The sequence below is a fragment of the Ochlerotatus camptorhynchus genome, unplaced genomic scaffold (genome assembly GCF_037179485.1).
Source record: "Ochlerotatus camptorhynchus isolate MF236.1 unplaced genomic scaffold, CSIRO-AGI_Acam_v1.1 ptg000270l, whole genome shotgun sequence".
NCBI classification, from domain to species: domain Eukaryota; kingdom Metazoa; phylum Arthropoda; class Insecta; order Diptera; family Culicidae; genus Ochlerotatus; species Ochlerotatus camptorhynchus.
This window is the reverse complement of record NW_027040759.1, coordinates 1,011,622-1,038,382: the sequence shown is the minus strand read 5'-3', so window position 1 is coordinate 1,038,382 and position 26,761 is coordinate 1,011,622. Positions and strand designations below refer to the sequence as shown.

At 45.8% G+C, this 26,761-nt stretch overlaps 1 protein-coding gene and 1 pseudogene across 1 annotated transcript; one reads left to right on the top strand and one right to left on the bottom strand.

Moving 5' to 3' along the window:
* Window positions 1-575: 575 nt before the first annotated feature.
* LOC135705593 (uncharacterized) lies at window positions 576-1,093 on the top strand. Its single transcript, XM_065227363.1, has 2 exons — window positions 576-681; window positions 771-1,093. The coding sequence occupies exons 1-2, from the start codon at window positions 576-578 to the stop codon at window positions 1,091-1,093; spliced, it is 429 nt and encodes a 142-aa protein (XP_065083435.1).
* Window positions 1,094-14,554: 13,461 nt separating this feature from the next.
* LOC135705591 (uncharacterized) lies at window positions 14,555-17,093 on the bottom strand (annotated as a pseudogene).
* Between the last annotated feature and the right edge of the window lie 9,668 nt (window positions 17,094-26,761).

The window sequence follows — 26,761 nt, the reverse complement described above, 5'->3', positions numbered from 1 at the left end:
AACTTCGACGACGGCTGTCGAAATTGCTCCCGAGGTGATCCCAACGATTTGATTGAAGGTAGTTTGAAAAGAGTCTGGACGAGGGTCACTTTCCTGATAGGCAGAAGATACAGAAGCTATTTAGTGTTGCTGCCGAAACCAGGAAAACCGTCGGGGATCCAGCATCGTATAGGCCTATATGCCTGCTGGATACACTCGGAAAACTCTTGGAGAGGATCATCCTAAACAGACTGACGAAATGCACGGATTGCCGGAGAGGCAGTTCGGATTCCGGATTCGGATGCAATTCGGACAGTGGTCGAGAGAGCCGAAAGGCGTCCAAACAGAAGCGAAGAGGAGATCAATATTTTGCCGTGATAACGATCGTCGTCAAGAATGCGTTCAACAGCGCCAGCTGGGAAGCCATCGCCGAAGCGCTGCTTAGTATGAGGGTCCCTGACTACCTGTGCAGGATCCTGAGGAGTTATTTCCAGAACCGGGTTCTGGTCTACGAGACAGACATGTGACAGATATCGATTAGGATCACAGCGGGAGTTCCACAAGACTCCATCCTTGGTCCAACGCTCTGGAACGGAATGTACGGAATGGTCGATGGCTTTGTGGATGACGTCGTCTTGACGGTAAAAGGCGAGACGCTGGAAAAGGTGAAAATGTTGGCAACCGAGGCGATCGACATGATTGGTAACTGGATGCAAGTAGCGAAGCTGCAGATATATCACCACAAACGGAAGTGTTATTGGTCAGTAACTGTAAAGTGGTGCAGCGTGTAGAAATCACCGTCGGTGAGCACGCCATAGCTTTGAAGCGCGTGTTGAAATACCTGGGAGTGATGATCGATGACCGGCTAAACTTCAAAAGCCACGTTGAATATGACTGTGAGAAGGCTTCGAAAGCCATCAACGGGATAGCTAGAATCATGCCGAACAACCCTGGTCCTAGCAGTAGCAAAAGGTGTCTTCTGGGCAGTGTGTCGTCGTCGATACTGCGGTATGGAGGTCCAGTCTGGGCTGCAGCTCTGGAAACGAAGCAGAACCAAAGGAAACTGGCTATGCGAGTCGTGAATGCGTACAGAATTATCTCGTCGGAAGCGTAGTAAGCGTTATCGCTGGAATGATCCCTATCGGCATCACCCTGGCGGAGGACAGCGAGTGCTATAGGCGGAGAGAAGCTGGAAGAGTACGGAAATTTGTCCGTAGATGGACACAGACTAATACCGATTCTTTCGACCTGTGTGAACAGAAAACACCGAGAAGTCAACTTTCAGCTAACGTAGTTCCTGTCTGGCCATGGCTGCTTCAGGAAATACCTGCATCGGTTCGGACAAGCAGCATCACCCCTCTGTCCGGAGTGTGGCAACGTGGATGAAACGCCGGTTCATGCGGCCTTTGACTGTCCAAGGTTCGAGGCAGTGCGAAGGGAGATGTCCATCCTTAACGTGGAGAACGTCGTTGACGAAATGTGTCGAGAGGAGGGCACTTGGAATCCCGTCAACAGAGCAGCCACACAGGTTATGTCGGTCAACCGTGTCAACTTCATTGCAGGCCAGGCTTTTGAAGCTTTCCTAAACCTTTCTATAAAAAACATACCCACGGATACCTAGGCATTTTCCTATGTCGTCAAACTGAGTCGATTGGTTTATGGCACTCGGCCCTGCGAGAATCCCAAGCGTAGAAATGATACACTACCGATCATAAGTTTAAGGACACCCCAAAAACCCATGCAAATATGTTTTGTTCAATTTTAGATCTCCAAAGGTTATTTGAATGGTATGAATGATATAGCATAAGGGAAGGTCCATTAATTATGTCACGCAAATTTGGCCCATTTTCAACCCCCCTCCCCCCTTTGTCACATTTTTTATATGGACCTTAATTGTTTTTTGTAAGGCTCGTCACAGTTTCCAAAACCCCCTCCCCTTAAAAGTGTGACATAATTAATGGACGATCCCTAACTGTTCTACTACTACTTTTATTTCAAAATTTGGCCAACACAATGCTGAGAAAATCAGTCACGATTCTTTAGAGTAAATTTTGAAAATTATTGTAACTTTGGGAGAAATTTTAGCACACAAAATTTGAAAATTATATTGAAAAATTTGCCTACGAGGAAAGTTCCATTCAATACCTAATCTACAGAGAAAGAAAATTGGACGTAATATGACAGAGATATGAACATAACAAATTTGTCATGTTTTTTGGGGTGTCTTTAAACTTATGCTCGGGAGTGTACTTTATATAATAGGTCCAACCATGATTCAAATTCATTGCTAAATAAAAACGTTCAATCACATCCTATTTAAAAAAAATTTCTCTTCAGTAATATTAGAAACTAGAAAGGTATACTTTTTCACCAAACACATATTTTTTTTGTCCATATGTTACATTCATTGAAAAAACACGGCATACCTTTAGACGCAGTGTGAAAATGATATAAATAGGTCCAATCAAATTCCATTACCGTAGTTGTATATAAGTGACAAGGCTTAAATTTTTAAAGCTGAGATTGTCATAAACAAGTCATGTAAACCTGTTTCTGACAAACTGTGTTGCTCGGGAAAGGAGTCTGCCACGACGAATCGTAAAAACACAAAGATTTCTTTATAATGCAGTGACATTTGCCACAAAGAACGGTTCTTCTCATTCAATTACACATCATGATCCATGCCAAACGGCCAAAAGTGTGACACGCAGACCGTGTCCGTTCAAATCCTTTTATGAAGATAAAATGACACGATCACGACCGACGACCGCTCGCCGGGTACAACGAGTGCAATTCAACATGCTGCAGAATAGTGCACCCGCGTTCATGGTGCATTTCCGTGGACCCGATTGCAGATTACGCTGCTCCCAGTTCTTTTGAGCATTTTTTTTTCATATTCGTTGTCATCTGCGACAAACGCGAGACCCCGACGACTGCTCTGAGCCAGCCGTTCCGCGCCGAGGATAAAATGATTAAAAAATTTGTCATTCAATCCACCGCGGCCTCGTCCCAACTCGTCGTCGTCGACGTCGTCGGAGGACGTTTTTATGGCAAAGGAGACTGATTGTAATCAGAGATTGGATTTTTCTTCTGAATAGAGTTCTGTGCGAGTGAGTACCAAAGTGGACACGTACAAAGACACCCTTTATTGCGAATTGCGAGCCCTCTCGAGTGCCGGATGGAGTGCAAACATTTGGACAGGACGTCAATGAACGACTTCAATGACTACGATGCTGCGTACCCTCACCCTCAGAACGCTCGCTCAGTGCAAACGAAAACAGCATCATCAATTCGCAATAATCAGAATTACTTTATCAGAGACGAAGAGGGAACCGCTCGCTCGGTGGACGACCTTAATGACAGGGAATAAAACATTTGACATTTAATTTATTCCGATTCATTAATTATCACACACCGAAAACTGGGAAAGCCTTTTTCCTACACGGAATACTAATCACCTTTCACTTTCGTCCCCCCCGATTGGTTGCACACCACACGACTTGCCCTGGCTGACCTTTGATGCGATGCGAGGGTGGATGGGAAGGCAGGCCAAAAGAAAGAAACAAGAACGTTTCTGAAACAATAAAATTGAGATTAGCAAGACTTTGGCCGTCTCCCACTCCGAGAAGCATATGAAGGCATTCACACCATTAAAGCGAAACTGGACACTCGATACGGACAGATGTGTCAATCGTCGTTAAGATCCGACACTCGGCACTGGCGGGACAAGGCTTGGGTGTTTTGTGATGCGATAGCAAGGGGAATCAAAGTGCTGGAATTTGTGCATTTGTTGTGAGATGGCTTCAAGTATGTACTAATCTTCTTCTTCATGGCTGTTACATTCCAACCTATTTCTGCTACAATTATATGACTGTTCACATAGTCTTGTTCTTTAGTAACTTCCACGGTTAAAGAGTTTTTAGAGCCTAATGATGCATTCATATATGTTCCTGCAAGCATAATGTTATTCCACAGATAATGGACCACATCATTCGAGCAGTTTAAAATGATGTTTCCTACCACTCGAACTCGAGTCAGGTGTATCTGTCAAAGATAGAAATAATGCTGCTAGGAAAATTGATTCTACCCTTGAAAATGAAATATATGTCACCTGAGATGACGTTCCGATAAGGGATCGTCCATTAATTATGTCACACTTTTAGGGTTTTCGAAACTGTTTCACTTCATGTGAAAACACATGATTATTTTCAGACAGACATTTAGGGGTTCGAATAAACCATACAAATTGTGTCATATGGGGGAGGGAGACTAAGCTCAAACGTGACATCAAATTTGCTTACGTTACAAGAAAATAATCATAAATTACCCGATTTTGTCAGGCCCACCACGCTTCAGACTTTTATCTTTCAATAATTTCACATAACCGTAATTTAGAAAATAACATTTGAGATCGATCGCAGTAGGCTGCGCTTGCAAGCTGACGTGTTTTTCTTGTGTTGCGCGTTTTTTCTTCAGCATTTTTTGCTTTAAATTAATTGATTTGCGTGCTGAAATTTCATTTCAAGTGTTCATAAAGTTATCATTTAGTGATATATCGTGTTTCGACTGTGTTGAGGCGTCCAGTTCGCTCCGACATAATCTGCGTAACTGCCCTGCTGACGGCATTCCAAGTGCCCTCCTCTCGACACATTTCAACGACGACATTCTCCACGTTAAGGACGGGCATCTCCGTTCGCACTGCCTCGAACCTTGGACAGTCGAAGACCACATGCTCCGGCGTTTCATCGACGTTGCACACTCCGGACAGAGGGGGTGACGCTGCGTGTCCGAACCGATGCAGATATTCTCGGAAGCAGCCGTGGCCAGACAGGAACTGCGTTAGGTGGAAATTGACTTCTCCGTGTTTTCTGTTCACCCAGGTCGAAAGAATCGGTATTAGTCTATGTGTCCATCTACCGTTCTCCGTCGTGTTCCACTCCTGTTGCCACTTAGCCAATGACTCCACTCTCACAACTTTCCGTACTCTTCCGGCTTCTCTCCGCCTGTAGCACTCGCTGTCCTCCGTCAGGGTGATGCAGATAGGGATCATACCGGCGATAACGCATACTGCCTCCATCGAAATGGTTCTGTACACACTCACGACTCGCATGGCCATGAGCCGGAACGTACTGCTCAGTTTCCTTTGGTTCTGCTTCGTTTCCAGCGCTGGTGCAACCCAGGCTGGACCTCCATATCTCAGTATCGATGATGACACGCTGGCCAGAAGACGCCTCTTGCTACTGCTGGGACCAGCGTTGTTTGGCATGATTCTAGCTATCGCGTTGATGGCCTGAGAAGGCATATTCGACGTGGCTGTTGAAGTTTAGCCGGTCATCGATCATCACTCCCAGGTATTTCAACACGCGCTTCGATGCTATGGCGTGCTCCCCGACGGTGATTTCTGCACGCTGCACCGCTTTACAGTTACTGACCAATAACACTTCCGTTTTGTGGTGGGCTATCTGCAGCTTCGCTCCTTGTATCCAGTTACCAATCATGTCGATTGCCTCGGTTGAAAACACTTCCACCTCTTCCAGCGTCTCGCCTGTTACCGTCAAGACGACGTCGTCCGCAAAGCCAACGATCTCAACTCTTTTGGGCAGTTTCAGCGTTAGCACGCCGTTGTAAATCCCATTCCAGAGCGTTGGACCAAGGATGGAGCCTTGTGAAACTCCCGCTGTGATCGTAATCGATCTTAGTCCCATGTCTGTCTCGTAGACCAGAACCCGGTTCTGGAAATAACTCCTCAGGATCCTGCACAGCTAGTCAGGGACCCTCATTCTATGCAGTGCTTTGGCGATGGCCTCCCAGCTGGCGCTGTTGAACGCATTCTTGACGTCGATCGTTATCACGGCGCAATATTGATCTCCTCTCCGCATCTGTTTAGACGCCTTCTCAGCTCTCTCGACTACTGTCCGAATTGCATCCACCGTCGATCTCCCTTTCCGGAATCCAAACTGCTTCTCCGACAATCTGTGCTCACTTTCCGTGTATTTCGTCAGCCTGTTTAGGATGATCCTCTCCAAGTTTTCCGAGTGTATCCAGTAGGCATATAAGCCTGTACGATGCTGGATCTTCCGGCGGTTTTCCTGATTTCGGCAGCAACACTAGCTTCTGTATCTTCCACCTGTCAGGGAAGTGACCCTCGTTTAGGCATTTCTGCAGCACCATTCTGAACATGTCCGGGGATGACTGGATCACCACTTTCAACGCTACGTTGGGGATTCCATCCGTACCGGGAGCTTTCTTCACCTTCAATCCTTCCGCCACTGCTACGAGTTCCTCGTTGGTGACTTCAACGTCTGTCTGTCTGTCTGTCTGTCTGTCTGTCTGTCTGTCTGTCTGTCTGTCTGTCTGTCTGTCTGTCTGTCTGTCTGTCTGTCTGTCTGTCTGTCTGTCTGTCTGTCTGTCTGTCTGTCTGTCTGTCTGTCTGTCTGTCTGTCTGTCTGTCTGTCTGTCTGTCTGTCTGTCTGTCTGTCTGTCTGTCTGTCTGTCTGTCTGTCTGTCTGTCTGTCTGTCTGTCTGTCTGTCTGTCTGTCTGTCTGTCTGTCTGTCTGTCTGTCTGTCTGTCTGTCTGTCTGTCTGTCTGTCTGTCAGTCTTCAGCACAGCACAGCTTTCGGCACAGCAAAAACCATCGGCACAGATTGAGGTGTGCAGAGTTGATTCCCCCTTGGGAGTATGGGGATTTGCAAGGATCCTTCATGTAACATGACGGAAGAAGCAAACAAAGATAAGTTTAGTTCTTTTCGAGGGATCCATTATTTGATGTTCTGTTTATAGTCATGAGTGCGTGTGTACATGTGCATGTGTGTGTGATTGTTTGTGTGCTTGGGTACCAATTATAAATCGGTACAATCAGCATTTGTTTACCATCCCTGCTGCAAACCTTTCCCCTCATCCAACATCCCAGTGATTTCTCGGAGGACTTCTCGGTTTCTTTCACAGAGAGTATCACGTCAACACATTCTTTCCCATTCCCTCTATTTGATCTACATTCGGACACGGCCGGCGCTGGTATTGCTAAATATTAGATCTTAAGTTTTCACACATTGAGGATGAATGTTAGTCCCAAACATCATGTGATGGTTCTCTGTGTAATTGCAGCTGATCTGGCAATGACAGAGCAGCAACCGTGGGCGGTCAATCATGGGGGAGGGGAGGAGGGGCTACTTTTTGGGCAAATTTTGCGTGACATAATTAATGAATGCTCCTTTATTAAAGATTTTCAGAAAATTTGAAGAGAATTGGTGATATAAGTAAAACATAACATTTGTTCCGGCCTTATTTCCATTAGAATTGATTCCTGGTTCACAAGGACGCATTACCAGAAATTAGAACATTCTTCAATGCAAACATAGACACTCACTAGAATCTGATGTCGTAATTTTCAAAAATATTACGCACCAATGAAAACGACTTATTAAATATTCACGCAATTTGCTTCAAGCGGCACCTCCTTCCCCTTCGCTGGCGTCCTTTTGTAATTTCCAGTTCCAAAAACTAGATCCCGAGTGATAAAATAGGCATTGACAGGCTAATAACATTCAGCAGTGAATAAATTATACCACGTTACTGTCTTGCGCGGAATATTTCATTAATAACGCGTCGTCTTCGTCGCCGCCTTTGAAGATCAACAACAACCGAAACCGAAAGGACAGCTTCGCGGAGAAAATTGTCTCTCTTTAGGCGCCCCTGCGAAAACGAAACAAAGCATGAAAATTTTAATACCTCCACCGACCGTCAAAAGCAAATAAACTCCACCCCCGCCCGGTGTAAGTTTCGCGAACTTTCAACCAACCCACTTCGTCTTCTTCTTCTTCTTCTGGCTCCAGGGCGCGACGGTGAGCTGAAAGATGCCACGCGGAGTTAATCTTCTCGAAATTATTTTGTCATTTTCAGGAAACTCTCTCGGGGATATATTTTTCACTTTGTTCTTTTCGCGAGCTAGCAGCCGCGCCCGTCATCTTGTCTCGGAATAAAAGCTCGAAGGCACCGCCTTGTCGTATCCATGAGCAGTCTGCTCTGGGGGTGATACCGCTGGATAGGTGTACGATGAAACGTCATCCTGTCTAGCGCGAAAAGACGGTGGCAAAGCGACAGCCTCGGCATCATCTTCTTTTGGCGTTTTGCTGTGTGGAAAAGTCCCAACTTCAAAAGAAAAGACAAGATCGGGACGCTGGAAGCCATTTGACGTCAACCGAAGGTTACGAAATTGAATTTTTTCCCGAGGACAGGTTTCATTGCTTATGCTGCTGCAGTAAACAAGTCTCGCGTGGCGTGGTGTGAATAATAGATGATGCGAAAATATTTGATATTGAATTGCAGCAGATAACCTACAGCACTGTGATAAACGACGACACAACACCGAGTCAATCTAATCCCACATTCAATTGGCTTATGATTTCTACATTCCCAACAAAGCATTTAACCAATGCTCATATCTGCTGGTAGCAGGAGTTTGAAGATAATATTTAATTACAGCCCTACGTCTAACCAGGCATGCATGCCAGCTCATATCGCCGGATTCGTTCATAGTTATGTCTTCGAAGGAGCCTACCTATAAGACGATGCCTTGTATGTGTGTGAGAGCTTGCGTGCCCTGTCCCCGCGGACATTCGAAACGAAGTTTGCATTGGTTTAGACTTCAACCCACAACTGTTTAGATCTTTTCCTCGTTCAAATCTTGTTCGGCTCTAAGACGTTCGTTGCGCTACTGTTTAAGGTGCTCTTTGTCTAAATCGTTTTGCCTCCCGGCTGACTCCGGTGTGCAGGCAGGTAGTGGGCCCTAATAGAATTAAGGTGTAAGCAAAGCTTACATTTTATCGAGAGTTGCATAGTTGATATCCACATACAATGTCTCCCTGCCAGAGGTTTGCTCTATCCAAACAACTCTCCGGGAGGGATAGCTCCCGGGGCAAATGATACACAAGAGTTTTGCAGCTCAGGTGCCAAGCTTTGTTAGGCGTTCAACGTCGTTCGTTGGTAGGCAGTTGAGATTGCTGGTGAAAGTAACTCTTTAAACGTTGTTTACTTTAAGAACTGGTACAAAGCCTACCGTGGATTGAGTGAGAAATTTTAATTGGACCATATCTTGCTCCATTAATTTATTTACCTGATTACCAGCTGGATTGCAGAATTCAGCTGTCACGACCTGTGGCCCGTGATTTCTTTGCAGATTAAATCCCAAAATTTATACATTTTTAACGTGGACACAAATGGTGTTGTGGTAAAGCGTGATTGCATTTTATCCCTAAAGGCCTGGGTTCAATCCCTGTCGGGATTTTCTGAAGCATACAATCCCTGATCACGCCTTGCTTCGGAAGGGAAGTAAATCCGTTGGATCCCGGTTTATGATGATGGGTCGATAGGTAGAGTCCAGGAGTTGGAGCTGTCTCCCTTGCGTTAGTAGCCATTGGTACTCAGTACGGAAAACAAATCAAGGAAAAAAAACGTGGACACAAGGGGGTAGCCAGGTTTCGAAATAGTAGAGGGGAGGGGTAATTTTTTTAATGTTGGACGATTATGCCAGAACACCATTAGGCCGAAAGTGATAATGCTGAGACCACTAGGTCAAATGAGTAATTTTACCGAAATTGAAACATCTGTCAAAAACTGTATATATTTTTGACGTAGAACTACGATTTCTATATGGGGATACACTTTGTGAAAACCGAAAATGGAACATGTAACAAAACTTTGAAAGATTTTGAACGTTAATAACTCAGCTGCCCTTGGATCAATTGCAATAATTTGATCACCAATCGGTTAGAAATATTTCTACAACTTTATCATTTTTCAAAATGTCACTATTGAAAATTGCACGAACGTGCAACTGTTGCTATGATAATTTAAATTATCACCGATTGCCTGCGAAAAGCGATTTCCCTAACACAGATTTCAAATATGAATTCCATCCGGTCTCACCAAACGGTGTTTATTGGATCACCGCGTGGTGAGTGGTGGTGTTCTCCAGTACACAAGGAAAGCAACCGATGGCAACTAACGATTTAAAATTGACTCACTACTTGACTAGCCTATTGGTTCCAAGCAAATCGATTAACGTGCCCCATTCTAGTCGAAATTCTAGTACTACACTATGTTTGTTTCTATTCGCTATGAAAGTTTGACAGATAATAAGAGGGGTTCGTAGATTTTCCTGTTTCGAGGGGTGCATCGATTAGCTTGCAACCGAAGATAGTACCAGAGCTGACCCAAAAAGTTGAACATGTTTCTTCGGAACCTTCTGGTCTTAGAGTTACCTCTATGAGGAATGGCTCCTCGTCAGCAGCTACCCTAATAAAAAGTACCATAAACGAATGATAACCCAAATGATTAAACCATTCCACAAATGGTTTGGAGTATACCCAGAACACGTCGTTAAGCAAAATAACCATAACTATTTTATTAGGGTAGCTATCAAGGCTGGCCTCAACCGCTGATCGGATTCAGTTCCAATCACCATGTGTGATGGTGTCCGGTCGTCGGCATCAGCAGCAGTGCTTTCGGCGCGTGGCGTTGAACATTGTTCTCCAGTACACAACGAAAGGCTGCCTGCAAGCAGCAAGCTGCAGCCCACATGAGCATCCCTATTGATCGGAATCAGTAGCTCTTCGTGAGTCGCTGAGGGCCATCTATGCTAAGCGCGTCACCCTCATTCCAAACAATATACAGCTGACCAGCCTCATCTGTGTTTAACACCCTAATAGCTAAGCATTACTCATCACGACAAAACGGTCCTTTTTCAGGGCCACCATAAATTTGTAAAAGAGTATTTTTTAGACATTTGTCAAGGTCATCAATCGAATGTCAGTTCCCATTAGGGCTTAACAGCTTTTGTAAACAATGACTTCATTCGATGATGTCTTAAAATTCAAGGCTCGCCCATGCAAATCACAATCACCATCAGGTAGGGTAAGGCTTCCCATACCCGACGGTAATGTTGGTTTGCGTGGGCGTGCCTTGAATTCCTAAAAATCATCGAGAGAAGTCATTGTTAACAGAAGCTTTTACGCCTAGTTCCAGCTCTATCTAGGTATGCTTAAATCTAACACACCATGTACTTTAAAGCAACATTGGGAGTGCAATTTCAAAAACCAAAGTCGGTCGCGGCATGAAAGTGGTCTGATTTTGATCCAGAGATGTTGGATTTGGATTTTTAATACGCCAATAGGTAGGAAATTTGTCTACGCATCTGTTAAAATTAAGACTATTATTTTTTTTTTCGAAATGTCACTATTGAAAATTGCACGAATATGCAACTGTTGCAATGATAATTAAAATTATCACCGATTGCCTGCGAAAAGTGATTTCCCTAACACAGATTTCAAAGTTGAATTCCATCCGGTCTCACCAAATGGTGTTTATTCAATCACCGCGGTGTGAGTGGTGGTGTTCTCCAGTACACAACGAAAGGCTGCCTGCAAGCAGCGAGCTTCAGCCCACATGAGCATCCATAGAAGGAGGAAGAAGCCGCACCGCTATTGATCGGAATCAGTAGCTCTTCGTGAGTCGCTGTGGGCCATCTATGCCAAGCGCGTCATACTAAAAAGTGTAAACAGATAGAACCCCGCTCAAATTCCTATTCCTACACAAAACACAAGCTCCTGCTGCAGTAAACAAATAACATTTATTATATAAGACTACGTAGTCCTAAGTCACCATTGCGTACAACCCCATAGGGCTGTCCCTTGTAGTTTTTTTTTCAAGTTTGTCAACTACACACTTAGAAATACCTAATCTTACACGTGACGGAATCCATCTTTGACATAAAGGATGAGACTTAAACAAACATGTCATGTAAAATTAAGTGCTCCGAGACTGAAAAGTTCGTTGCTCGACGGAAAGTACGTTTGATTGAGCTATATTTCGTGTCTGTTATGACTCAAATTTATGTCTAAATTGACGCTCGTATATGTCACTCTCAGAGCATCTAAATTTACATGATTTTTTCTAAGTGTGTACCTGTCCTCTGCTGTCCGATGAAGTCGTCTCCACTCTACTCGATCCATGGCCACACTTCGCCAGTCTCGTAGTCTGCGAAGGGTCCGCAGGTCGCTTTCTACTTGGTCGATTCACCTTGCCCGCTGCGCGCCTCTTCTTCTTGTTCCTGTTGGGTCGCTTTCGAGAAGCATTTTCACTGGGCCGTTGTGCGGCATTCTTACGACGTGCCCAGCTCACCTCAGTCGCCCAATTTTTACAATGTGGACGATGGATGGTTCTCCCAGCAGCTAGTGCAATTCGTGGTTCATTCGCCTCCTACAGGTTCCGTCATCCATCTGCACTCCACCGTAGATGGTACGCAACATCTTCCGTTCGAAAACACCAAGGCACGTTGGTCCTTCACGAGTATAGTCCAGGTCTCGTGGCCGTAGAGGACCACTGGTCTAATCAGCGTCTTGTAGATAGTCAACTTCGTACGGCGGCGAATTTTATTCGACCGGAGCGTCCTCCAGAGTCCATAGTAGGCACGATTCTCTGCCATAATGCGTCTTTGAATTTCTCTGCTGGTATCATTTTCGGTGGTCACCAGTGAGCCCAAACACACGAACTCATCGTCCACCTCGATTTCGTCAGCGTCAATCTGAACTCGGGGCGGGAGGCTAACATTGTCTTCCCTAGAACCTCTTCCTCTCATGTATTTTGTCTTTGATGTGTTGATGGCAAATCCAATTCGCCTAGCTTCAGTCTTCAGTCTGATGTACGTTCCCGCCATCATCTCAAAGTTCCGTGCCATAATGTCAATGTCATCGGCGAAGCCAAGGAGCTGGATGGACTTCCTGAATATCGTGCCACTCGTGTCTATCCCAGCTCTTCTGATCACACCTTCTAACGCGATGTTGAATAGCAGACACGAAAGTCCATCACCTTGCCGTAACCCAATTCGAGATTCAAAGGGACTCGAGAGTGTCCGCGATACTCGAACAACGCACATCACTCGATCCATCGTCGCCTTGACCAATCGCGTCAGTTTATCTCATAATTTGTCATAGCTGATCTCGATCGATTGTGTCGTATGCGGATTTGAAATCGATGAACAAATGATGTGTGGGCACGTTGTATTCGCGGTATTTCTGCAGAACCGTGTGTTTTGGCGAGTTATCAGTTACGCCAAACCGACGATAAAATTCGTTGTTTCAAAAGCTGATATTCATCAGAGTGTCGCCTAGTTCGAGATCAAGAGCACATTGCTCTCCAAACCTTGTGTTCGCAATCCCTACCCTGCCATCCATTTGTTACAATTTGTTACCCCTAACCTCGAGATAGCCGCGAGTAATCGGCCCCCGCTCTTAACGTTAGTTTTAATTAATTTTGTTATCCAAACAATGAATATCGGCTCCGCAAAGCTACAGCAAATGAGCCTGGAAAAATAAACGAATTATTAAAAAAAAAGCTGATATGTCCTTTCGAAAAAATAATCGAGACTTGTAGAATGCGGATCGTCATCATTCAGGCAAGGAGGTGGGGAGTCTTTGCGCATTCGAGGCGACGCAACTGCCAGTGATCACGACGAGAACGAAGCGCAAGGTCCGAGGTGCAAAACTCGAACGCTGCGCGCTTGACAGGAACCGCTGCCATCCTACTGCTGTCTGGTCTTGCCTAGAACATTAATTAAAGAATCATGAGAGGGGGTCACATTGGGCCAAAATTGATTTAATTTTTCTTGATTCAAATATCTTGAACATACAGAAAATGATTGCACGTATGTGTTCCTTGAACTCCTGGAGTAAACTGTAGATTATATATATATATATATATATTTTTACTTTAGATGATCTATATTTCTTGAACTTGTGTGGTTTACATGTATTACCTTTTTTTTGCGTAACGAACTATTGCCGGCCACCGAAGGGCTTTCTTCACTGCTGTTAGGCAGCCACCGAAAAATGCCTTTTAATGCCACCGCACGGCAACGTTCACGACCAAGTCCCTTTATCGCGGGGAACTAGTACTATTCTTCGGATGGAATTGGTTTCGGCCAGGCTTCCGGAGCACGTGACAGCCACTCAGGACCGTTCCACCAGCGCTTGCATTGCAGAAGGTCCACTGGATTCAGTCCTCGCGAGATATCATCAGCAGGGTTCTCGATGCCAGCAATGTGTTTCTAGCAGTTCACGTCGCTTGCGTGCTGGATTTGCGCTACTCGGCTAGGCGATGATTGTAGCCATTGGAGAACGGTGGTGGAATCCGTCCAGAAGAAAGCAGTAGCAGATATCTTCAGGGCAGCATTCACCTTCTTGTAGAGCTGCGTCGATAATCGTGCAGCGCAGCTGAACGCTGCGAACAGCCGGGCTATCAAATGCCGACTGGATAACGGCGCAACCTTGGATTTGGCCGTCAGAAGTTGAAACGAAAAACCGTCACTAGTTTCGGCCCGCACGTAACAGCAGGTCCCATATGCTCCCTTGGAGGCGTCGGCGAAGAAGTGAAGCTGAATGCTAATAGCGTTAGGCAGCGAGACGAATCGTGGAACACGAACTTCACTCAATAAATGGAGAGTAGCATGGAAATCTTTCCATTCTTCTTGCAGCTTGCGGGGGAGTGTAGTATCCCATTCGCAATCTTCACCATTCTGCTTCAAGGCCCACAAACGCTGCCTGAACAGTTTGGCGACAACGATCGTAGGATCCACGAGACCAAGCGGGTCGTCAGGATCGCAGCAGGAAGTGGTAGCTGGACCTTGAACCGAAGTTCGTCGTTCGATGGTTCCCAGACGAGACCGAGAGTTGAAACTGCTGGCTCATCTTGTAGGTCGTGTAGAGGTTTAAGCGCCAGATCTTCCGGTGGAACGTCCTGGAGAACCTCAGGAATATTTGATGCCCACTTCTTGATTGGAAATCCAGCAGCACTGAGCATCTTTGTTACCTGCTTGCGAAGCTGGATGGCAGATTCTACATCGTCGGCACCAGACAGAAAATCGTCGACGTAGAAATCGTGGATAACCGCTTCTACAGCAGCTGGAAATTGGTCTCCATTATCTAAAGCGATTTGTTGCAAAGTCCTCATGGCCAAGAACGGAGCAGACGCAGTGACTGTCTGCAGTTCGTAGGTGGAAATCGGATCGGTGGGGCTCTTCCTGAAGCGGATTCGTAGGAATCTTCGGTCGCTGGCGAAATGAAGCATTTGGCGATACATTTTCTCCACGTCGGCAGCCATAGTAACGAAGCGAATGCGAAACCTCAACAGCAGTGCTTGAAGATCTTCCTGAACGACTGGACCAACCAATAACGTGTCGTTCAGTGAATATCCCGACGACGTCTTGCACGACGCGTCGAATACGACCCTGACCTTCGTTGTTGTACTCGACTCCTTGAAGACAGCGTGGTGCGGGATGTAGCAATGAGGAATGTCATCGTCTACCGGTTCGTCAAGCTTCTTCATGTGTGCTAATTCGAGGTACTCGTCAATGAAGCGGTGGTATGTATCCTTGGTAGCAGGATCACGTTCGAGTCACCGCTCGATGCTTCGAAGACGACGATCTGCGATTTCCCGGGAGCTTCCTAGGACAACTTCGGGATTGTCGGTTCGAGGAAGACTGACGATGTACCTCCCAGATGGATCACGAGTAGTGTTGCTCACAGCGATTTTCTTCCACAGATAGTGGTGAACCATCGGAGATGGTTTCGATTTCCCAGAACTTCAGGAGTGCGGTTTCTAGCGGATCGTCCTTTGTCGAAAGATGGCAGATCCGAGGAATGCATTTTGACTGACTGGATGCAGTTCCAGCGACAACCCATCCGAATGGTGTTTCAGTCAACCATGGAAGATCATTTACTAATGACATCTTCCGACCAGTATGGAGTTCCCAGAAGGCTTCACTGCCGATGCCGAGGTCTATCCTTCCTGGGACGTGGAACTGTGGATCTGCAAGTGCAACTTCCGGCAAATTCCATGACGAAATGCTGGTTGGCTCCGCTGACGGATTCTTGAGGACTAGGAAGTGAAGCTTTGTGGAGAATTCCTGCGTTCTCGATTGAACCGTGGCCGTGACAGCACTTTTTACGTTCTGCGTCCAGAGACCGATTCCTGCTATCGATATGTCCACCTTCGACCGAGGGTTGAATAACAGCTTCACCAGCGGTTTCGAAATGCAGTTGGACATTGACGCTGAGTCCAGTAAGGCCCTTGCCTGATGCCTGCGACCGTGATTATCGATGACGTTCAGGACAACCGTTTCCAGCAAAACCATGTTACATGCAGTTTGAGCTGCCATGCTAACGTTCGGTGGACCGGAACTCACACCGGAAGAACCCACACTTGTGGATGGAATCGATTGCTGTACAGATAAAGATCCTGTAGAAGTCAACGATAACTTGGATGGACCAGAATCATGCAGCAGAGAATGATGCCGGTCGTGACACGTTCGACACGTGAACTTTGAGACACACTTCTTCGATTGATGTCCGCTTCCCAGACAGTTCCAGCACAACCGTTTCTGCGTCACGAATTCTCGGCGAAGGCGTACATCATTCCCGAGGAATACTGGGCAGTTGCGAAGGACGTGGTTGTCAGAACACGACCGCGGACAAGAAGCATTTGAACTGGAGGATGCAGCGGCGTTTGCTGCGAACTTGAACTTGGAGGGCTTCGGTGTGCTACCGGTCACCTTTGAAGATGCCAGTTGCTGCTGTTGATCGTAGCCAACGGAGTTTAACACTCGAACACGCTGGTGGAGGAATTCTACCAGTTCGTCATACTTGACGTCGTCCTTTTCGCTCGTCTTCGTGGATTGATCCAGCTTGTACGACAGGAGATTTACCAACGTAGTATCCCAATGATCCACAGGTTCGTTCAATTTCGCGAGCGCCCGTACATGGCGCTGGAAATCATCGACCAGGTAGTGGATGCGTTTAGCAGACTCCTGCTTCACCGCCGGCAAATCGTAGAGTGTTCGGAAAAACTGACGTTTGAGGAAACGGCGATTATGGTACCTCTTGATGAGAGCATCCCACGTAGAGGCGTAATTGTCGGCTTCAATATCGATGGACTCGAAAGGCTTCTTTGCCTCCCCTTCGAGCGACTGCAAGAGGTATTGCAGCTTGGCGACCGTTGGTATGTCAGCATTGGAGTGAACCATGGACGAGAAGGCGTCTCGGAATGACAACCAACGTGGCATGTCGATCTGCGGTAAACGTAGGTGGAAGGTGGTTGGAGGAGCGGCAAATGAGTTATTCAGCTGTGCCTGATTAGCATCAACCGGACGTTTCGACAGGAGGAAACCTTTCGTCGTGCAGTAACGGTGCTCAAAATTCACTCTTTCTACAAGATGTTCCTCTAGATTTTCGGAGTCTAGTAGTTCGATAGTGTCTTGAAACTCCAAATACGCATGGTTCACTCGGTCTAGAGACTCGATTCTCACTTGCACTTGGTATCCGTCTCGCAGTGTTTCGAAGTCTTTGATGAAATTCTCCACAGCGTTCCGGGTAGTATCATTTTTTCGGCGAGCACTTTCTCCTCCTTGGACGGCATCGTAAACCGGAAAACGTACGGAAACGGTAGAAAATCGATAACGGAGCTCCTTCCCGACGCAAACTACACGTTTCTTCGCGAAACCGAACCGGCGAAGCCAACACACAAATCGATCGATTCAAATCCTTCCCGTCGCGGTGTATTGGCCTTCACGGCGAAATATACGAACGGGAAAGGGCAGTTTTATCTCGAAAACGATTACTCCTTCCCGTCGCGAACAATCCTGCGCGGTATCGCAATCAGGGGCGCGAACGGTTTTCCACCTGAGTTGCGTAACGTCTTCCACCAATTGCCACAATGACTATAAAAAATGCGAAAAAGTCACCCAACTTTCGTCAACCAAATAAAGTTGAATTCAATTAGGTTGAAATAGTCTTTCAATTTTGAATACTACTGCTAGCAACATGCATAGAGATAATATGGAACGGACTCACCAGGTCACCCTATCGGCTATCAGTTGCTTGAAGATGGTCGAACCCAATTCCAGTAGTGATATCTACACCACCGAAAACAGCAAGTAGCGAGGAGCCAGCAGCCTTTTGTTCTGGGAGGGCGCTACGATGGCCTCGAAAATGGTTTTATGATGGCGCCGATCAGGAGTTCAGTCACCTCGTGGAATGACACACTGGCTACTAATTCTTCTACACTATAGCACTGAGGTGTACCCGCCTTGGTAGCAACCTCTGATGGCGCTTTTCTGCCAATGACAATGGCCACACTCGGCCAGTGCGTCTGGTTGTAAATTCAGGTCAAGTCACTGACACTTTAAAGCACTTTCCGGCCGCGGAATGGCCTTCGATCCGGCTCGAAGGACCAAATGTTCGCGTAACGAACTATTGCCGGCCATTAAAAGGCATTTTTCGGTGGCTGCCTAACAGCAGTGAAGAAAGCCCTTCGGTGGCCGGCAATAGTTCGTTACGCGAACACTTATCAAGTGACACAGATGCGTCTTTTCAACTTTAGTTCCTTTGAAATTTCAATTATTATTAATTACAGTTCCTAGTCCTATCAGGCCTGTTTTAAGAATGACCACCTTATTGCGTGCTCTCAACTTAGTGTTCTAAATGCACTTCCACAGTTATTAATTGAGAGCTTTCGATGCCAATGAATGTGTATATTGTGTGGCAATACCGTGCCTTTACTGAATAGGCTATGAGGCCCCTAATAGTCGAGTATTAGTACAAGACACTGAAGAAGTCTGCACATTGTAGACGAAATACGCGTATCTGTCAAGGATAAGCAAATAAGGTAGTGGAAATAAATGAAAATTACTAATCCTTCTCTCTCTCATTATAATATTACATAATTTCTTGTTAATGTTTGTACTAGCCTAGAAAATTATTAAAAGAAACGGGGGACATTGGGTGACTTCGAGATTTCTTCACTATTCAAAATTCGGCCTAATGGCCCTACACCAACGGAACGGAATTTTCAAATTGATCAGTTAAATAGAATAAATTCTAATAAACCACATTCACATGCAAACGAACTGTAAGCACCCAAATCCCCTGTCAAAAACCCATGCTGGCGACTCAGCTGACACAACTTTGGTTCGAACTTATTCCACCGAAACGGCAAACCATCCGCCCCAGCCCGGACCAAGAGCGCACACTGTTCAGGTCAAACGGCCAGAAGCAAAACTTTCTTTTAATTTTCTGGGAAGCATCCGTTTGATCTTCTTTAAACCGTCTTCGGTTGGCGTTTTTTCTCCAGTGCTCCTACCGGGAAAGGATCTGCGGTTGATCTCTGACTTTCCCATATATACACACACACACACAGGGTTCTCTAATGAGAAATGTTTTCTAATTTCATCGCCAGCCGCAAGAACGGAAAATCTGCATGCAGCAGCTGATGTTGATGGCGGTTCATTTCTTTTTCGTGTGCCAAAAATTCCAGCCCCGGTGGAGGGAAGCGACGAAGAAGAGAAAAAAAAGTCCGCTGGATGGAAATCTTAATTAGATTAGCCCAATGTGCTCGCCCAGAAAGCTATAACAACATTTTCGTTTAATCTCTTTATACCGTGGCTCATATTAGTTCAGCGAAAAGAACGGGAAAACTTTCCCTTAACGATATTAAATCATTCTTGAAACGCAAATTTTCGGTGCTATTTCATCCCCCGCACCAGACAATCGTCCTTCCGCAGCTTCCGGTCACCGAACCGCAAGCAAATCAACCGCCCTCAAGATGACGACGACGAAGACGACGGTTCAAGTGAAAGTAAATAAAACTCGCACAGGCATGCGGGAAAGCCGTCTTAACCGTCAATTTCCCACCGACAAACGTCAAACAGAAACCAGATACTTTTCACTCAAATTGTTTCTTCCGCTTTCCCGGAGGGGTCCCCCGCTCCCCATTCGAGGACCAGGAAAATGTGATTGAATTATAAAAGGAATTCTTTTCATTTCCTGGTTGGCCTTTTTTACGAACGTCGTCCCGTCCCGTAGTGGAGGGTGATATGAGACATCAAGGACTGCGACGACAATAAAAAAGAACACCACTCCCTGATGGGCCGGGAGGAAAATTACGAGATTAGCAGGAATTTGCGGAAGCAAAAACATCTCGCTCCCCCTCCGGGGTGAAATCTAAAAGATAAATAGAACAGACGGAGAATGGAGAGAAAATACTGTACATGGGATCATGTTATTTCTTGGGATGTTTTCCCATACTTGCGGAGCTGGGCGTCACTTGATGAATCGCAATTCGAGAGTGACGAATGACGAAAGGCCGCTCCAGGGCGCGGTACCAGTAGTCAGCGGTGTAGTGAGGAGCTTATGAGGATCCCTTTTCAGTTTTCATTTACCAGGGTGGCCAGATTATTTTTTTTCATTATCGGTAGCTTCTCAAAACTTTTATCGGTAGTCATCGGTAGGCCGTCTTAAGAAGGCTTCCCGAAACTTAAAACCTTTGTGAGCGGGGGAAGGATGAATACAAATCACGCGCAATTTTGGACTTTCTAACCGAGCCATCAGTCCTTCAACCTCACACAGAGTGAAACCAAGTCTATCTTTTGAACTGTCGATCCGGCTACCTATAAAATATAAAATATATTCGAAGAAAGGATCATTAAAACGCAGTGAGCATTAAATTGTTCAGGGGTAACGTTCGGTAATGATCAGTAATGATAATTTCTACTATTTTTGACGTAAAACTACGTCTGTGATTTCTATATGGGGGTACACTTTGTGGAAACCAAAAATGGAACATGTAACAAAATTTTGAAAGATTTTGAACGTTGATAACTCAGCTGTCCCTAGACCAATTTCAAAAAAGTTATCACCAGTCGTTCAGAAATATTTCTAATTTTAACGTGGCGTGACTCATTATACACCGACTCTAGTCTAATCATAACAAGTAAGTGTGAGTAGGACGAAATAGTAACGCAAGTCATAGAGCATAAGCCACTACAAAATGAGAATGATTACAATTCTCTTCTTACAGAACAAAAACGTTCGCAGAGAAATGTCACCTTAGGTGACTGAATCCATACACCCTCCAGAAATAAAGTTCACTCTAACATGTTCAGTCGTGTTCAGCATGCCGTCGAAACAGGAAGAGCTGCGCGCGCGCATTGTACAATTATTTCAAGCGGACGAAGATCGTGGAAAAAAAGTACACGGTGGACCATTTTAAGAGGGAAAATGTTCCGATATCGACCGTATACCGTATACTGACATACATGGCAGTAACGCTGCCGTCCAACAAAGATACTCAATTAGAATACGCTCCACTCACTGCACAACATGTTCAACAGCAAGGATTCGGTAAGTCCACGGGAAGCGGCCAGAAAGTTCCGTTGTTGGAAGTCACACATCTGCAAGACTCTAAGGAAGGAGGGAATAGTGTGTCAAAATATTATTCCACGTTCGAGTGGTTGGAAATGTCAATATTTCGAAAATTCCAAGAAAATTTAAATAATTGCAACAGGCAGTGTTGGCAAAATCAGAAATCAATTGATATTTTTCCGCTCCCATGCGCTCGCAATATCACGCGTGATATTGGAACAACATATCATGCTTGATGTTGATTTTATAAGCTCCTTTGATATTGCGAGACTATTCACAACGTGAAAACATTAAGCTGAGAGTTGACTCGACACAAAAATGATTCCGTTGCACATCGCTTTCTTAGAAAGAGAAAGCATAGTTTGCTATCTCTTTTTAATCTTCACCGATGGTAGACGCGAAGGGACTGCTGCAAGCCGTTATGGAAGTTTCGGTTGCATTCGGGTGTAAAGCAAAAATCATTCAACTCAATATCACCACAGTTTGGTGAGATTTGAAGTTGGTGAGTTTTGTTAGCTTGATATTCCGAGCTGCGATATCACAGCTTGCAAAATCAACCACAGTTGTTTGCTTGTTGATTTTTGTCTACGAAAATCAAGCGTGATCTTGGGCGTTGGTGAGATTTGATTTTTTGATATTTTCCCAACACTGGCAACAGGTCCGGCTGTGTTGTTAGTTTTGATTACTATGGCATTGATCCATAACGGAATACTGTAAATTATTGAAATCCTCGATACGCCGCTGCTCCCCCAAGTCGGTCTCTGATTTTTTACGAAAAAAATAAGATCAACAGCTAATTCCACCCTCATTGTTGTTGGTCGGTACTTCTTCTTCTCAATTTTTTTTTCGCTTCCGACATACAGCCCCGGAAGATTTCCGACAGATTAAATCATTTAAGAGTGACGCTCTCTGCACGGGGAACAATAATTTGACGTTGATTGCTTGTTATCACACTGCTGTCTTGGGTTCTGGAGGTGGTGGGGGTCCATTTTTTGTTCGACCTGTCCTCGCCCTTCCAATCAATTAGAGGTGATTTATCTCCTGGCGGAAAGAGAAAACCCTTTTCCGAACGGTGTCGGTCCAGCGCGTTTGTGTGTGTGTGTGTGTGACCAAACATTCCGAATCATACCATTTTTGGTAGGTGGCCAATAAACATTAATGTCTTTTACGACACCACTGGGAGTACTTTTGGGGATGTAAGAATTATGCGCCGCTTTCCGTGTCCATGCATGGTCCAGTTCCCTGGTTTGCCGTTTCGAAAAACGTCCCGCTTCGGTGGCCAAAATTTATGTTTGTCCATGCAGGCTTTCTCGAACCGAACAACTCATCTACAATTAACAGTAGCAACAGCAGCTCTCGGTTGATGTGTTCAAGAAAACCAACCAGACATGTGATTCTGTCCGGGAGCAAAAGTCCTGCCACTGAAAGGACGACCTGGAAGCGAATGTCTTTTCTTGGGGAAAATAGGAATGACTTATGTTTCGGTTTCTCCCCGAATGGTTATGCGATGAACGTGAGATGGGCAGATGGTTTCTTCATGATGGGGGGGGTAGAAACTGTGTTATTTGAAGTTCGTTCTTTTCCTAGAGGTGGACCTGTACACAAAAGACGCACAGTCAAGAGAGCTGTTCAGATCCGGTGTGGCGGAAATGGGATAACCTCAAGTTTGATTTACTTTTGACCTTTTTTTTCGTTGTGGACAATGAGATTAGGGGTTGAATTGCTGTACCGGATTGTTTACAGTCAATTTAAAGTCAATCGTTGAAGTTGCTTCAAAACAGCCGTGAAAGAAGTTGGGGCTAAGTGGTCAAGCTTTTTTGGGTAGCTCGTTGTAGAGATTTATAAGAAGCATTGCTAAAGGTGCTTCTAGTACGATGGAGATACCAGGCGTGCCCCGGGGGAATTTCGGTCATTTCCGGCCCGGATTCCAATCTTGAGACGTTCCTAGCGGGGATTTCAGGCAACTTCCCTGATGGAGGTTCCAAACGGTTCTAGAAGTTCCCGACAGGTACTCCAGACGTTTCAGGCTTATCTTCTAGATGATTCCACAGTGTGGAACCCACACGTTCCCGACGAAGTTTCCAGACGCTCCTAAAGATTATTCTAGTCGTTATGGATATAGATTCCATACGTTCCCAACTGCTACTTAAGACATTCTTAAAATGTTTACATACATTCTTGACGAGGATTCCGGTAGTTTTCAATAGTGATTAACAGCGTTTCCTGGAGGTATTTAATTCATTTATAGCCCGAATTACACACGTTCCTAATGGGCATTCCAGACATTTCTGACGGAGATTCCAGCCGTTCCCAATTTTCAGAAGATCCTAACGGGAATTTCTGGTTTCTTTATGGTGGTTCCAGACGTTCCCAGCGTGATTCTAGATGTTCTCGAATTGGATTCGAGAAATTCATTGAGATTCCTAACGATCCTGACTATGATTCGGGATGTTCCAGAAGAAAGTTCCATAAATTCCCGACAAGCACTCCAGACGTTTCAGGTTTAGATTCCAGATGATTCCACACGTTCCCGAAGAAGATTACAAACGCTCCCACAGATTATTCTAGTAGTTATGGATAGAGATTCCATACGTTCCCAACTACTACTCAAGCCATTCCCAAAGTGTTTCCGGATATTCTTGACGAGGTTTCAGTAGTTCCCGATAGTGATTACAGGCGTTTCCTGAAGGGTCATTTATAGCCCGCATTACAGACTTTCCTAATAGGGATTCCTGACATTTCTGACGGAGATTCCAGATGATCCTAACGGGGATTTTCGATATTCTCGATGGAGGTTCCATATGTTCACAGTGTGAATCCAGACGACTCGGATTCGAGAAGTTCTTAAAGGAGATTTCTGACCTTTCCGATGGAGGTTTCAAACGTTTCTAGTGGGAAATCCTGACTTGGATTCGAGTCGTTTAAAACGGAGGTTCCTGACATTGCATTCCTTGCAGTGATTCCGGACAATCCTGACTTGGATTCCCGACGATTAAGATGGAGGTTCCTGAAGCTTCCGACAGGCACTACAGATATTTCATGCGTAGATTCCAGATGTTTCCGCCGAAGATTCCACACGTTCGCAAAGATTATTCCAGACGTTATCGATAGAGATTTCACAACATTACCAACTGCTAATAAAGACGTTCCCAACGTATTTCCAGATATTCTCGACGAGAATTCCAGTAATTCCCGATGAAGATTCCCTTGGGGGGATTTCAGACATTTCCAGGTAAATTACAAACATTTCTAATGGGTTTGTTTTGTTTGTTTTTGTTTATTAAATCTCCGCGATGCATTCATGTTCGTTCGATTTGTGGTTTGGTGTATTGTGTATGGTGTGCAAGTGTTTTTGTTAGTGTAAGTTGCTTCTCTTTTCTTTTCTTCTTTGCTTCCAAACAATTACTTTTCTCCTTCGCTTCACTTCATACTACTCTCCTACTTCGCTTTTCTTCACGAATTGCTTCATCTTTCTACCATCTTTACCTGTGTAATTTGTTATTCTACAGTTCTTTTAATTTGTTATTCTAGTCTTCTACTGAACCACTGCCTATTCCACTGACCACGTATCGCAAGTCGATGGCTGGTTGTCTTCTAGCACCATTGGCTAGTCGGTCAGCTTCAGAGTTTCCCCTGATGCCGGCGTGTCCAGGGATCAAGCAGAAACGGATGATTTTGCTTTGCACGATTCTCTCTACTTCCTGCACCCAAGGGTGCCGGGAAGTTCCAGCCTCCAAAGCCAGTAGGCAGCTTGCGGAGTCCGTGAGAATAACCAACTCATTTTGAACATTAGGGATGGTGGCGGCCATTTTAATAGCGTAGGCCTCCGCAGAAAAAACACTACGTTCCTTCGGAAGACTGTAGGTCCCTTCGTTGAAGAATGCAGCTTCTACCGTGTCTTCACACTTGGAGCCGTCCGTGTAGACGATGGTTGAACTACGGAAGCGGGTCTCCAGTAATTGTCGAACAACTGCACGAACTTTCTCCAGTGAGTCTCCAGCGCGTATGCTTCTTTTCACATCCCACACTATCGTCGGTTTTCGTGCCTGCCACAAACGATTGCTCTGCCTCACGAGTGAACCGACAGCAGGAAGCGTTGAACCGGTTAATTCTTGGAGGCGATTTGAAGCGCGTGTAATCAGAGGTAGGGTGCTGCTGTTTGGATTCTTTGCGAGCATTCGGATGGCAATGCGTACTGTGGTCTGTGCTGCTAGCAGTTCGAAGGGTATAGTCCCAGCTTCGGCCATCACCGAGTTAATCGGGCTCGTCACGAATACTCCGGAAGCGAAGCGAACCATTTTGTTGTAGGCAGGAGCGAGAGTCTGCAAGGTTGCTGGCCCTCCTCGACTAACAAGTACAATCCCGTAGAGCAGCTTCGCAGTAACTATGGCTGACCCAACTTGCAGCAGAGAAGTCCGATTGCCACGTGGAAGTTTTGCACCGATAATCTGTAGAATCCGTAACCGAGATTCGCATGCTTTCTTAACCATATTGCAGTGAGGTTTGAAGGTTAACGTTCGGTCCATGGTTACACCTAAAATCCTCAGCCGGTTGGTCTTCGGCATGGAAGTTCCCTCGATAGAGATATCCCGCACGGGATCCCGTCGTGCGTTCGGACTGCAGTAGAAGACATGTGACTTTGTTGCCGACACAGTGAAACCAACGCTTTTCGTCCATTTGTTGATGGCTTTGACGGCGGCCTGTAGTTTTCGGTGTAAGCCTTCAGTTTTAGCACCTCGCACTGCTAAGAGGATATCGTCCGCGTACAAAAGAATGAAGACTCCGTTGGGCACTACTCGGAAAATGGGCTGCATCGCGATGAGGAACAGCGACAGGACAGAGCCCTGCGGAACTCCGTTTTCCAACGGATACTGGCGAGACATATGCCCCCCAACGGATACCTGGATCGTTCGCTCCGAGAGGAAGCTTTTCATCATGTTCAGCATCCGACCACGCATTCTCCATGACCTCAGAATGTGGATTATGCCGCGCCGCCAGGTGGTGTCGTAAGCCTTCGACAGGTCCAGGGATGCTATCAAACAGTGCTCGTCTGTGCTTGGAAGCGTTCTCTCGAGCTCGTAAAAGTACGTGTCGGTGCCTCGCCCGGCACGGAAAGCGTGCTGTCGTTTGTCGAGTCGCCCGCTCGACTCTAGCTCGGTGATCAGTCGTCGATTTATGATGCGTTCAAGCAGCTTCGCCATGCAGCTGGTGAGCGAGATTGGACGGAACGCAGCGGGTCCGGTATCGAGGCAGTTTGGCTTCGGAATGGGCACCACGATTGCATTTCGCCAGCTGGTGGGAAACTCTCCACTACGCCAGATCCGGTTGAGTAGCTCTAGCGGTGACATCTTCACGGACAAAGGTAGACGTCGAAGCATTGGGTACCCTATCATGTCGGGTCCTGTCGAGGCAGCTCACCCTTTCTCGAGAGCCCACAGAAGTTCGCTTAGGGTAATGTCACTGTTGTACACGTCGTCCGTGTTTGGCGAAACATCTATGGACTCTCTTTAAGCTGCTGCCTTAGTCTTCTGAA